General features: G+C 34.7%; 2 protein-coding genes across 12 annotated transcripts in view; one reads left to right on the forward strand and one right to left on the reverse strand.

Moving 5' to 3' along the window:
- The first annotated feature begins 1150 nt into the window (after positions 1-1150).
- Positions 1151-15385, forward strand: part of Mmp1 (Matrix metalloproteinase 1) — a 30257-nt gene continuing 16022 nt past the window's right edge. For 10 of the 11 annotated variants that reach the window (XR_008404747.2, XR_008404750.2, XR_008404753.2 and 7 more), the window contains exons 1-2: positions 1151-1475; positions 11533-11843. Coding sequence is in view for 3 of the 11 variants with exons in the window: in XM_053745867.2 (XP_053601842.1) it covers positions 11679-11843 (165 nt within the window). In the remaining 8 variants the exon portion in view is untranslated. Of the gene's footprint in view, positions 1476-2419; positions 2502-11532; positions 11844-15385 lie in introns of those variants that run through there. The other variant, XM_053745868.2, reaches the window with a different exon arrangement.
- LOC128670310 (uncharacterized) lies at positions 3808-5697 on the reverse strand. Its single transcript, XM_053745878.1, has 2 exons — positions 4723-5697; positions 3808-4586 (listed from the first exon to the last, which is right to left on the reverse strand). The coding sequence occupies exons 1-2, from the start codon at positions 5435-5437 to the stop codon at positions 3895-3897; spliced, it is 1407 nt and encodes a 468-aa protein (XP_053601853.1). The 5' UTR covers positions 5438-5697; the 3' UTR covers positions 3808-3894.

Here is a 15385-nt window from a genome sequence, read left to right on the forward strand (position 1 = left end):
GTATACCTAAATAAATTATTTTTCGTATGTATACCTACTATCATTTGAATGGTGTAAGCGATGACCTAGTATAGGGAGAAAATATATATAAAACTGAAACATAATATTGAAATACAAAAAAGAAAAAACAAATTGAAAATAAATTTAAAAAATAGTATGTACCTAGTGACTTAGTTAATATTTTCGTAGAATAAAGATTGTACGTATCGATCGTAATAAACAAATTGGTTTCTTAGGAAACTGGGTGTTAGGAAAATTCAAAGGAAAATCTTGAATACGTTAGTAATATAATAACCTGTGCCTTGTTCTAATGAAACTAAATAAATAAATACATTTATATTAGAAACGTCATAACAACAAATGCGCCTCGGGCATTGGAATATTGCGATTGGGAATGCTATAAGATTTGATATGTATAGTTATGACATGTATCTACATATCTTGACTAACTAAAATCATTCAAGTTTTTGACTACGTTACACAATACTATCATGTATCTTTGTTACATGATAGTATTGTGTAACGAATGTAGTCAAAAAGTATGACAAAAGATAACTTTTGTATCATTGATCATAATAATATGATATAAGCTTGCAAAATTACACATGAGGCGGGATTATCGATAGTGAAGCCATTGTATGTTTGATCAACACACTCGTTATCATATTTTTCCACACATTTGAAGTCCAAAATTATAGAGTAGTTTTTGCATGACGCGAAAATCAATATAAAAATACAGATAAAATACATACATTAGTTCAAGTTTTATTATAAGTATGGGTATGATGTGCAGCGATTATCATGTTGTCGCACGTTCCATACATTTCATATGAAATTTGCATTACATATCTTATGTAAATTACTTAATTTAAATGCATTATTTTATTACAATTTGAAAAGATACTAAGTATTAAAGAAAAAATAATCATTATGTTCCTAAAATCCTTGCACATTATGAGTTAGCATGGAAAACATGACATATTTTCAATAAGTTCAATTATTTCTAAGAAACTTTTCGGCAGTGCAGTAAGAAGGTGAATTCGGCGAAAGCGCGGTAAGCTTTAGAACAAAGTTTGGTTTGGGCGGGCGGAGGCACGATAGGCGGACGCGGCGGGGCGGGCGGGTTATGCCGCTCATAAATGGCTGCGCGCTGGCCGCGGTCACACTCAGCCAAACACGCGGACTGCGGTAGGTCGTGCCATAGGTGGCGCCACGATCGCAGTCGAACATTCCCGCGCCCGCACATTTTCTTTGAAATTTCGTGTAAATGCAAAGAAAAAAGTGATAACGGAACATCGGTGACTTAGTGCGCTGTGATTTATGATATTATACAAATGACTCTATTTTTTTACCGATATTATTCAAATTTCGTAAATAGAAATAGGGCTACCGACGGGATCGCTAGTGAAACGTACTGACTTCAGCGTTTCAAGTGGAAAGGATTACGTGGACGGTACTTGGGATTAACTTCACAGGTGAGTTCAAGTTAATTAAAACTTTTATATTTAATACGCATACTTTTTCATAAGGTACCTTAAGAATTTAAAAATAATGTGTATATAACAAATTACTTAGGTAATTGATGTATACACACTTCTCTCTTTAATATTATATCTCTTTAAAATATAGTTTATTAATTATTTATTTATAACTGATGTTATAAATACTTAAACTATATTTTAAAGAGAAAGAGTAAAATTATCCCGCTATATTTTTAAGAGAGTATAAAACTTTGGTACTCTTTTGTTACTATAATAAACTTGCTAATTAAAATGTGACTATAAATAATACAATACAAGACCCAAGTAGATATTAGAAGTAATAAAAGAAAGTAAAATGAAGATAAGCAATGTCTCTGTTGCCATTATAATGTTTCGGAACCAATAACCAATTTAGCGAAATCCCCATATTTGATGGTAGGTGTCATTATATTTTCCTGTCTATTGTCAGCACAAGTTTACAAAGAAAATTGCACGTAGTTGTAAAAAATTGCGTGGTTGTCGATGCACTTCAATCATATTTAATTAACTGTGTATAAATACTGTCAAGGATGCCCGTATATAGTTTGCATTAATGGTAATTACAACATAGAAAATACATTAAACATATGTACTTTATTGCACAAACTTTATGTTTTTCAAGGAGTTATGATCAGGATTTATTCAAAGTTCACGCTTACCTGTCTTGAAAATAAGAAATGTTTAAAAATATGAATGTAGATCATGCTTTATTCCTAACAATGAGAGACCAAAGAATCGCGAAATAAGAAACCAAAAACTTTGAGGCTTTGTTTCTTCCATAGTATCATTGTTAGCGACACAACGACAGTCATATGTAGTGTTATCAGATATACGAGGCGGATAAAGATGCGGTGCGTTATCATAAAGATAACGCCTTGTTTCTGTCGCACCTCATTCTTCAGAAATTCCTTTACTGCATTGCCTAGGTGCCCCATATCATGGACGTTACTGTTAGTTTATATTTGTGACAAAAATAGACGCGTAAGTACCTCCTCTTACTTAATTTAAATAATAAGCACGTCTAGAAAATAAAAAGGCAGACCGCCATTTGTTTTTCTTTTTATAACAAAACAACTCGTTTTGTCACTCCCAGTCAGTCTGACACTGGGATGAGGAATGATTTTCACAAATATTTGTTTGTAATGTTGCTTGTTTGCGTCAATTAGTACCTGATTAAGAATATATAAGGTCAATATTCGCCGCGGTTGAATAAATAAGTAAAGTGGTTCTCAGAACATGGGGATTTGAGGCAGAACCTCGTATGACTAATATTTAGGGATAGACACTGAAACATTGCGGTATTCATGAAACTTGTGCATTTGTACTAAACTTCCTATTTGATTTTCTTATATCTAGTAGCGTCTAGTAGCTCTAATATTTTACATTTGAATATTTTCCGAACCATTTGAAACGTTCAAAGGGACGTTTATAAAACCAACCAAAAAGATCATTATAAAATTATTATATGGATTATATATACGTATATATACTATTAAAGTGCTATTTATGTAGCGTATATATTTTTTTTGTTTGGAGTCGCATCGACAATGTCTATCAAAGTAGACAACGAAATGTTACTCGTTGAGTCACGCGATGTTTATGCTGTAGAGTATTTACGAGTATGTGTAGATACGTTTAATAAACAAATCGTGATCACATTCTAGATTTTTCAGCAATACTTATATTTACCCAATTTATTATTTCACACCTTTTATCATTACTTATAGTATTATTAAGAGATAGTGCAGATTTCTCTCAGAGAATCTTCGTCTACTCAATCGTTTTCTGGAATTCTCTCATCAAGCTAAAACCTATAAAATCAACCTAAGTTTCAATTTAAGTATGTAAATAAAGTTAACACGTTCGCTGACAGTACGTCGAAAGGCGGGAAATTTAAATTATGCATTGTGACAGTACGTCGAACGACGGTCTACTTTTTGTTTAGAAAATTCGCACTACGTCAATCGACGACAATTTACCATACTAGTCTTATGAAGAGCAATATCTACTGTCACATTGTAAGCAATCTCATATTTCTAACTGTCGTATTACCAGGGTTTAAAGGTAGTTTTATATTGCTGTCTCGCTCTTTACACAAACACAAGTGAATGACCCGCGTATGTGTACTACTCCACCAAAACAATTAGGCACATGGCAAACATGGCGTCACTGTAGCTAGGGAGGGGAATATTCGAGACTCGCTGATACCTAGTATGAAACTGGTAAGTAACTATTGTGAATACAACTTAGTATGTGTATATTATAACTATACTTTATTTATTTTGGGAACAGAGAACTGTGTGTGCAAAGGAAATAATAAAACTCCTAATTGATTAAATGTACTTTATTTATTGGAATAATTTGAAAAATTGTTCTAATCAGAATCTAATTCTTCAATCCCTGACATTCTTTCAAAATCTGAATGTGATTCCAAATCACTGTCATCGCTGTCGTCATTTACATTTATGACTAACTCTCTTGCGTCTTCTAAACCTTGCTTTTCCCAGTACGCCTTCCGTAACCGGTCCACGTGATTAATTTCTTTTTTCCAATCGTCTTGCGTTATTGATTGTATGGCTTCCCTGGCTAGTTTTTCGATTTGTCTCTCTGACTGATCGACATTCTTGTCGGCGACTCTTTGTTTGACCAGGTTCCAAATGTACTCAATAGGATTGAGGTCACATTGATATGGTGGAAGTCTGAGGACTTCGTGACCGCTCTCCTCTAAAAGTTTGTCCACTAAATATTCTTTTTCCGGTCGGTTGCGAATTATAATATAATTCAACTCAGCCTTTGTCATTCGCGGGTCAAACGTAATGTTTCTCTCGCTCAGCCAATTCTGCATGTCTTGTTTACGAGCGGCCATAGTAGGAGGCTTATTTAATTGCTTGCTGTGGTAGGGCGCGTTGTCTATGACAACAATACTGTTAGGTGGCAAATTTGGAATTAGTTTTTCGGTTAACCATTTCGTGTAGTTTTCTGTGTCCATTTCGTCGTGGTAATCCCCTTTACTACTTTTACATTTGTATAATAAGTCTGCACCTTCGACGAACCCAGTCTCTCCTCCTGAAATACAAAGATATAAACATTAATAAACAGTGTAGTGACATGAACAATAGTTAAATTATTAAAGTAGAATATCACGTACGTGCAGAAATATTAATTATATGGAACCCTAATAAGACAGCTCATTGGGTATTACCTGCGTGAACGATTATCCAGCGTTGGCCAGCACTATCGTTTTTTCTTATGCCTGGGACCGTTTGACTTTGCCAACACTTGTTGACAGTGTAATGCGAGTGGACCCATGTTTCATCGGTAAAAATAACAGGTTTTTTTTCCGGGCCCAAGTCGTCGTTTTCTTTTAATCTTCTTAAGTAACGTGCACGCCACGCTGCTATTTCAGGTCTTTCTATGAGCACGTCTCGTTTTTTGGAGCACTTTTTGAATTTAAATCCCAAACTTTCTGTTATAATTTTTCGCAGGGTCTCTCTTTGACCAGGAAAGTTAAGATCTCTCTTAACAACGTTTAAAATTTTTTTCAATGTAGGCACTTCTTTGTACACGTCATAAAAGCTTTCAATTTTTGTTTTAATTGCACAAATCATGAAGTCATCAATTTCCAGCTTTTTCTTTTGTTTTCGCTTTTTCCCTGGAGTGGGTAATTTGACTGTCTCTGTTGGGGCTTCGCTTGACGTACCCGGCTGTGGTGAAAGCCTTAGTTTCTCCAAAACTTCTTTTTCCTCGTTTTTTATTCTGGCCAATGTGCGTCGACTAATGCCAGTAGCCGTACACACTCGCTTTTCCACTTGAGATATTGGAATAGCTATTCCATGCAACTTTTCTTCCTCAAAAAAATGTAATACTTTTAATATCATTGTCCTTTCGGACCCACGGATAGTTTTTTTCCTACCCATTATGAGGTTAACAAAAAATATCAACAACAAAAACAACACGGGACTTTTAAACAACACAGAATGAATTAATAACAATTATTTAACAAAAATTAACAACACAAACTCAACAAAAACCCAACTGACAACGAAAATTTTAGGAGGCGCGAAAGCACGTGGTGTAACTGCAGAGCGCGAGTACACGACTGCGCGTCACTAGGGAGAGCGCGGGGAGGTGAGACGAGGTACGGGCGCCGAAACCGCATTCCTGTCATGCGCCTAATTGTTTTGGTGAGTACTACGTCGAGCGGCGTCAACGCACGCTTGTATTCTAGAACATTCAGTCCGGTCAGTGCCGCATTGTGCGCACCACGCGTTTATCGAGCGTAAATCGTAAGTAAAATATTTCAATCTCATTATTTTTATATGATTATTATTTTAAATGAATACCGTACCTTGTGTAACGTATACTATAGTAATAATACTAATACATAAGAGTCAGTATATGTTCTACTTACACTGTAATATGTATATTTTACTATAATACCTATGACTTATAATTTTTAGATGTCAGGAAACAAGCGCAACCGACGTCCGCTAAATATCTTCGACGAAGGATCTTCAAATTCGGAAGCTGAACCGGACCCATATGAAGACAATGATGGTGATTATGGCTCCGATGAGAACTATGAGCCACAGCAGCAGCTTGCTTCCTCTAGTTCCTCAGAAGATATATTTTCAATTAGAAGGCAACATACGTCCCGAGGCCCGGTTGCTTCATCGGATTCGAGTAAGTCGCATATCACGAATTTAAGTTCAGATTCTGAACCTGACGATAACCCTAACGAACATGGTGTACCAGATTCAGTAGAAAATTCACCATCTCTTGTCGTATCTCTGTTTTCTCAGTCTGATAATATAGATTCTACAGTACAACGAAAATCTCCAGAACCTGAAGAGCAGTTGTGGTCAAATACTACTGACGGAATTCCCGATTTTGAGTTCGATTCCGCTTCACAAGGTATACAATTTGAAGTTAGTTCTCTAACTAGTGTTGAACAGGTCTTCGACCATGTTTTTCCAAAAGAGTTGATGGAATATCTCGTCCAGTGTACTAATAATTATGGCACAGCCTTGTGCAATTTGAACAGACCTTCCACTCGTCATTGTCGATCTCAGTCTTTTCGCCATGTTACCCTTGAAGAAATGAGAAAATTTCTTGGACTTTCATTACTACATGGTCATGTTCGCATTCCTAAACAACAAAAACTATTTACTCACGATGACCCTCTGTATTTTCATCCGATATTTCCACACACAATGTCTTCGCGACGTTATGAGCAGATACTTCGATGCTTATGTTGTTCAGAGCTGGGCGCAAAAGGTGCTGATAAGATAAAAAAAATTATTGACATATTAACTATGAATTTTAGAAACGTCTACAAACCTGAAAAAGAGCTTAGTTTAGATGAATCGTTATTATTATATCGAGGTCGGCTTTATTTCCGGCAATACATTAAATCTAAGAAGGCAAGATATGGAATAAAGTTCTATGTACTAGCAACCGCTGATGGTTATGTTTTGGACGTAATAATGTATAGCGGAAAAGACGACAGCAATATGTCGACTGGTTCAGAATGCACAAAACTTGAACGGTTAGTAATGCAATTGATGGGACCGTATTTATTGAAAGGCCACCATCTTTTCATGGATAACTATTACAACTCAGTTAATCTTTCCCAGCGACTGTTAGATTTAAAGACACACACAAACGGTACACTACGAGTAAACAGGAAAGATAATCCGAAGGAAGTAGTTGACAGAAAATTGAAAAAAGGCGAACACGTTTGGGTTAGGAAAAATAAAGTATATGTTAGTAAATGGGTTGATAAACGACCGGTTACTATGTTAACCACAAGAGACCATCCCCGTATGATAGAGACTACCAACAGATATGGAAAAATTGTTAAGAAGCCTATAGAGGTAGCAACATATAATAAGTTCATGTCCGGAGTAGATAGGTCTGATCAAATGATTAACTATTATTCATCGCCGAGAAAAACCATAAGATGGTATAAGAAAGTGCTTTTTCATCTCTTGGACACTGCGGTATGGAACTCGTTTTATTTATACAAAAAATATGTATTGAATAATTCTAAATATGAGTTATCTATGTATCGGGAGCAGCTGATTAAAAAATTGATAGACTTGAAAGAAAATTGTAAGGGCAAAGATTTACTGTTGACTATAAGCAAAAATAATAATAGACTACACAACAACCTCCAAAAAAATATTGTTGATCCCAGTCAAGAGCCTAAATTTTGGGGACATTGGCCAAGACGCCAGCCTGCACCCGAAAATTCTAAGAAAAAATACTCGTTTCTGATGTGCAAAATGTGTTCCAAGAATAAGAAAAGAGTCGAAACTAGCTACAGGTGCATTGGTTGCCCTGGACTTCCCGCATTATGTCCTGAATGTTTCCAAGACTACCACCAACTCCTGGAACAGCAAGCACAGGAGTGTTCTTAGCTCTTATTAATATTTTTATTTCGCCACAAAAAAAATCAAAAATAAATAATGGATAAAAGTTCCAGTTCATATCTTGTCGAGCTAATTAATATAATTTTTTACGACTGATTTTATTGAATAAATAATTAAGTAACTAAGAAGTACTAATATAAAACGTAAAAAAATACATGTTTTTTTTCAAAGTTAAATTATTTTAATTATGATTGTTAGCAATCAGTGATAGAAGATCTCATTATGTTAAGTTTACATATTTTGCCAAAAGTTTAATTATTTCATAACATTTTTCTCTTCAATTTGTTGATTTTATTTGTTTTTATTAAGTAAGTAAATGAATGATAAAACTGTTATTCGGGTTTGAATTTTTTTATTTTTTTACCTTTGCAATATCAAGAAAACTGTAAAAGATGGATAACATGTCATTATTTCATTTTCGAGTTTATTTCATTAATATGATAACTTACTACTTTCGTAAACCTTTTTTTTTCAGTAATATACTGAAATTTAAAATAAAGAATTATTTTAGAAATTGGTTTTTTACTTATTTCCTTTTTCTTACGTCTAAGAACCGTTAGAACTATACTAACGACGAATAATGTCCAACAAAATATTACGTTAATAGACGTTGTATCTTATTCATGGATATAAACATGTATCCGACAGAAAACAACGTCGGTGGACGTTGACGTCGTTGGGCGTAGTCTTCTATTTAAGCAGACAAATATATATGGAATACGACACTACGTCGGTAGACGTTGACGTCTTGGGGCGTAGTGTCGTATTAAGATATAAAGTTGTATGTCCGTCAAGGCACTACGTCTGTAGACGTTGACGTCTAGGGACGTAGTGTCGTATTAAGTTGTATAGTTATATGTCCGTCAAGGCACTACGTCTGCAGACGTTGACGTCTAGGGACGTAGTGTCGTATTAAGGTAGAAAAAATTGCATGCACATAGCACTACGTCGTTGGTCGTTCACGTCTCCGAACGTAGTGTCGTACTAAGACATAATTTAAATGTTATTTTCTGTAAGTACGTCAGTCCACGGGGTATTATTTTGTATGGAACATTTTACTGCCGTATTATCGTATCAAAGAAAGTGCTTACTGTCAGCGAACGTGTTAAATGATCATTTTGTAGCTATAAAAGATTTGATAATAGTTAAATTATTAACAATATTTTCGTGATGTTTGCTTTATTCCGAAACTTGGATGATAAGTTTAATTCTTTAAACTTTTTAGTTTTGTGAGTAAATGAAACACATATAAAATGGGTTAATGATAGAATAACGTATTTCCATATGCATTTTAGGGCTTTACTAGTATTGAATGTACTCTATTCAACACTACAGCACATGTGAAAATGATAGTAATAATGAAGTTAGGTTATTAGTATTACCTGCAGCTAGTCGGAAGCAGGAAGACGGTCCAGGGTCAGCCGCGTCATCCCGAGAGAGCGACCATTGAGATGCTGCTCATCTCTCGAGACAATGCGAAGAACGCATGCAAATTGGACGTGCTGATGCCAATCGATCATGCTTTTATGGGGATGTCTCACTTGAATTATTTTAATAGGGGATTACGTCGATTTGGAATCACTTTTATGCTACACTTACCTATATTTCTTCATTTTTAAATTCCTTTGGATTCGATGACGTATTTACAAATATTTGATCATTGTGTAAAGTGGATTAAGCATAAAAAGTTTGAAAGTAGATATTTCGTTATTATAGTAGTCATCAGAGTATTTCTCGTAATTGATTGCTGTCGCTGATTAGTGTCGCCAGCCAATAAACATTGAAATTTTCGGTGATAAAATTTGAATCGAAACCAGTGAGGCTCATGTTAAAAAATGTTTGACTAAAACAAATTAGGTAACAGTTCCGAGTCCAATGTCGCGGGTTTCACCGGTTACCTCTGCGAGTCGCCACGCTTCGGCGAGCGGAACATTGCTGGCGACACCTCTGTTTGATTTGCGCTTTCAGTTTTGATAGACCCAATGTTTTTGAGGCCTTTAGTAGGAAGCTATTCTTTGTCGTGTCTTCCTCGACTTTATTTAAAAACCAATATTGCTATGCAGGAATATCAAGATGTATGAAGTGGGTATGTATGCTATTCCAGGTTATATTCATATCCTCACTCACAAATTTCGCACCTACTTATATAATATGATTAACATGACCGTATGATATGGGTTTTTATGTTGTATGGAAGAAAACCTACAATTATGTCTGTGGTTACTACAAAGTTAGTGGTTAAAGTTACATTAGTACTTAAAAACACGTAAGAGTTTACCAGGATATAGAAGTTATGCCTAATTAAATTGTGTTCATTTCTTTTGATTTCAAATTCTAATAACCATTAAAAAAATAATACCATGTGGTATCATTTTTTAAAATAAATAATAATGCTTTTTATACTTAAATTTCACGGTGAGAGAATACCTTCTGTCGAGTAGAAATATAAATAATTCTTTTGATTGGTCTATATATCTATTGATCAATAATATAAATCTGATTTACAATAATTAACTATATATAAATAAAAAACCATAAATATAACATTTTATACAGAAAAATGTTTCGCAAACCCACAGTGTGTGCGAGTGTAAGTCAATTTATCTTTGTGATAATGTTTGTCGACAAGCCTGAGGTGCTCGCACTGTACGATACTGCAAAGTAGGTCACCGATGTGATTAAACATATTTTTATATCTAACATTATATGAATACAATCAACTTATTTGGTCTACAATCCTGAAACAATGTGAAAACGTTGATATAATAGAAATTATCTTGTCATAAATCATATTTTTCATCGATATTCATCGACAGGAAACTAGATACCGCTTAATAACCATATGGAAGCGGAAGTAATACTAATGTATCATACATCATGTAGAAGAAATGTCTTTTGCTATAAAACATGTTCAAGTATATAGTATAAAAAAGTTCTTAAAAATTTAAGACATTTTAATATATATATCCAAAATGACTTATTTCGACAATAAAATTGTAAACTTTACATAAAATTATAAATTTTACATTTTGGAACTTTCAATTTAAATCTAATACAGACCAATTATATAAATAAACTTCGAGTGGAGCCGAGAAGTAATAAAATCCATTATCATCAATTGTGTACATAGACAACGGAGCCGGTTTTGTGCTGATGTTATCGCCATTTATTTACAATTTGAGATCTTCGATTTCTTATTCTGGGTGACTCACAAGAGGATATGATTCATTGAGATTGTGACCTCTATATCATCAGCAATATAACAACAACGAATGCACTCACTACTGAAACTGGTGTTAATTAATGTCAAAAGCTACGTTAAAATATTTTTAGTACAACGTTTTCAACTGGACGAACATAAATTTATACCATAACGTGATTTTTCAATCCATGCATATCCATGCATACCTTATTGCTAGACCTAATAATAATTATCATTCATACCCTGATATAAGATGCGGTTAGCGAGAGGTACACACTTCTGTCTATCACTGATAGTTAATCTATGACTATATTTTTATTATACCGCAAATGATTCAATGAAATTCAATTCACTAATTTATATATATTTGTTTCAGATAACGTCATAAACTCGCAACGACTTAAATCTTCCAGAAACTAGAGAAATTTTGAGAAAATTTGAAACCAATCTGGTTTAGAGATTTTCTACTAAATGCTTCGGTTGTGACCAGATTATATAACTAGAATATTAAAATTAAAATAAATGAGAATATTTAGCAATAGAAAAGAAGATATATCATCAAGCAATATGACGACGTTAAGTATTAGGAGTACGTTGAGGATAGTGTGGACGTTGGTGGCAGCCATGGTCTTCCTGACTAGAAGTAGTGCGGCGCCTGCCTTCGAGGGCGGACTCAGCCAGGCTACGGTAAGTAAAACAAAACAAATGGCATTCATAAATTAGACATGTAAAATCCACCGACATTGAATCACGATCCGCCTAAGCACACTATCGATTTAATCACATTTCATACAAAAAATACTACATCCAATTGGTTCATCCTATTGGCATTTACGATATCACTAACGAACATAACTTGAAGATTGATGTTTTTTTAATGATTGTTTTTATTTCGAGGGCAATAATTTTTATGTAACTTATTTATTACGGTACTTATAGTTTCCGTTATCATTGAATAGGAATCGGAAATGAATGAGTTATGTTACGGTAGTGCGATACTTGAGGTATCTGAGTCAACGTTTCTCAGAACTCGCGCACCGCTCACCTACCGAATCATTCAGATAAATTGATGGCCCTCGTAGTAGTAGCACTGTAGTAGATTCATTCATAACTTACGATAAACCTAACAAATATAGAGATGTTGGTTTTGTAACATTCTTAGGACATTCGCTGGTTCTCTCAAATAATTTATGTAATATCATTTATGAATCATCTTCACTATGTTGAACATATGCCGCAGATACTATGCAAGCTATTAGCTATACTCTGTTCAATGAACGTCGCGTCATTTTGTAGTATTTACAAATTACGATAAGTTTATTGATAATATTGTGTGATGACTCAGCAGTTAGTAATCAAAGAACAGGATTAATATTACATTTAAATTTTAAAATCCTGTTAGGTCAAACACGATGACTTCAGATATCATGGTAGGTACTTAGTTAAGATAATTTACATGTTGTGATTTCATGCACTTTTCGTGAGGTCATTTACATATCTGTATATATACAAGTAAATGTTGTGATTCTTCTTCAATCTTGGTTGTTACATAAACATCAAAATTCCTTGCAAGGCGGCCAGTTTGATCGCGATAATTTTCGGTTATTACATAAACGTGGTCTTTCCGTGACTCAACATACTGATGTTCTCCCGAGATGGTGATATTCTGGAGGAAGCAGTAATAAAAATGTGAGCGTTTCTTGGAAACTATCGTCGTGCGTATGAGTCACATAACCAGTCGCTCGCGACTCCACGCCAAGTTCTAGGTCAAACAACACCGACCGTGTCATACTACCTAGTAAAATATTCACAACAACACACATTTAGCTAGTTCGTTTAAAATCACTTAAGTATAATAAAGAGAAATAGAATAAATATTAATAATTGTAGTGAATAGTAATTTTGAAAATATCACTCTATAATGAAGTTTGAGCTAAGTTACATGAGATATTTGATCACTTCCATTCTGATTTTCTTTTGTTGATCTATATTTGAAAAATGACACTGACGTTGACAATTTTGTTTTCTAAAATTTGATAAATAAGTCAAATGATCCGCTTTAAAGATATATCAAACAAATTAAAACCTGAGATCAAAAAAACTGTTTCCTAATGCGACATTGTAATTGATTCGTTCTTTTGTAAAAAGTAATTCGGAATAAATAGCCGAGGCGATGTCAAGGCAAATTCTCGTTCCACTAACCCGTTTGGGCTTTCATAGCGCAAATTTCGATTAATCAATATTATCTTGATCAGAATTTTAAGTATTAACTTAAGAGTCCAGAATACCATTTAAACTGGGATTTTTAAGTAATCTATATTCGTTAATTAGTCATATATTCGATTATCGGTTTTCATTTTAGTTTTAATTTTTTAGGAATAAATTGTTGATATCTCATCGTAACAACTAAGCTTGCAACTGACCTTAACATTGTACCAGCAATTGAACTATGAACGAGTTATTAAAGTCTAACAAGGTGTCAATTATATTCAAACAAAAACAAGGCGAATAGAGATTATCAACAGCATCCAGTGATTGGGACCGGTTCCGAACATGTTATTAGTAAACTTGCGGTTGGCAGATCGGATTAATTGGATACGAGTGACATCCGGACGGAAAACCCACATTATACTATGGAAAATTTGCACAAAGTCATGCTAGTGAGTTTAAGTTGCACTAAAAAATGTAGCGACGGAGTGATAACCGAAAAGGCTGATCAATAAATGATGTTTATTATCTTAAGTGTAATAAAGAATTACTGAATAATTGCTGAAAAACTGGGAATGCGTCCAAATTAAAGAGAGAAAATGTTTATCGAATTAGCAAGAGCAGATTAATGTGGTTGTCATAATGTCATTTCTCATAATGTACCTACCGGATACAAAGTTGAATGATAATATTTCGACAAACCATTGGTTGCCGACAAAGGGAGTATTGAATTGCAACAGTCGTTACTAGGCTACGCTCCAGTGCAGACGGAATATCGTGTGGGTACATTGGATTCAGTCACGAAAAGTAATCACTGCCTGCTTTAAATGTACCCAAGCAGTTGCAGTCAGTATAGTCCATTATTCGTTTATGGGTCATATAAAATTCGGGTAACAAAGTAATGACTTTGTCTTATACAGATTGATCATAATATTACAAATTTAACGTTTATGTATTCAAATTAGTATATAGTCTCACTCATAATATGAGACACGTGTTAGTCAAGTACATTGTTATGGACAAGGCATTTCCTTTCGTCTTGAATAGTTATGCTTATCACACCCTTTTAGAGGCGGTCATTCTCCTGGCAAACACTGAGTCGAGAACAATGGCCTAACCTGAAGGCGGCAAGAACCCGGTTTCTTTGTTTTTATCACTGCCTGACTCGATTAATGTGTCATAAAAATTCTACACGTGTCCTTCCAACTCACATCTTATACGAAATCTACTAAATCGATGTTTAGAAGGAGGTACCCTGAAAGCTTTAGCATAGCTTATTCAAAATACTGATCACTATATTATCCGCATCGTTTGACGTCCAATGATTCGAGTTTTTAAGTATGCAGCGTGCATACCTAACTGTCAACAAGGTGTCATCCGCCTTCTTGTTATGCTGTTTGGGAAGCATTTATCTGGCAATCTTGACATTCGCCGCGGGACCGCTGCCCTCTTCACTATAGAGATAAAGAAGAAAAAAGTATATTTTTAGCTTGCAAATCTCGTATCTTTCACTAGTCACGACCCATGATCCTGAGAAATATTTTTTTAGGATTTCTTGGAAGATAAGTGAAGATGACCTTTATTTTGTTAGTGGTTATCGTAGGACGTTACAGAGGTTTATGAGCTATGTAGATTTGAGAGGAAAAAGAAAAGCATATCAACAAAGTACCGGTATATTAGGCTGTAAAACTGTTTTTACATGTGCGTTCTCTATAAGTTGTTGCAAAGTTGTAGATGCAATAGTTGTGGCGACACGTGAAAAAACTGGGTTACGTTATTATAGATACCGTAACATTGAAAAATGAATAAAGAAAGTGGTTAAAAATTGACAAGAATAACAATGTCTGTGTTTTGATATGGAAAAGTTTTGAATAGTAGGTATTACACATCAGTCGAATTGAGAAGGCATGGTGTGGCGGTGGTGGACGGCAGCGGTGCCGGCCGGTGGCATGCGCGTCACGCACGCAGGAAGCGCGCGCCGACCTTCGCACGCGCCCCAGGGCCGCCTTCGCTGCTGATTG

The sequence above is a fragment of the Plodia interpunctella genome, chromosome 5 (assembly GCF_027563975.2).
Source record: "Plodia interpunctella isolate USDA-ARS_2022_Savannah chromosome 5, ilPloInte3.2, whole genome shotgun sequence".
In the NCBI taxonomy this organism is placed as follows: domain Eukaryota; kingdom Metazoa; phylum Arthropoda; class Insecta; order Lepidoptera; family Pyralidae; genus Plodia; species Plodia interpunctella.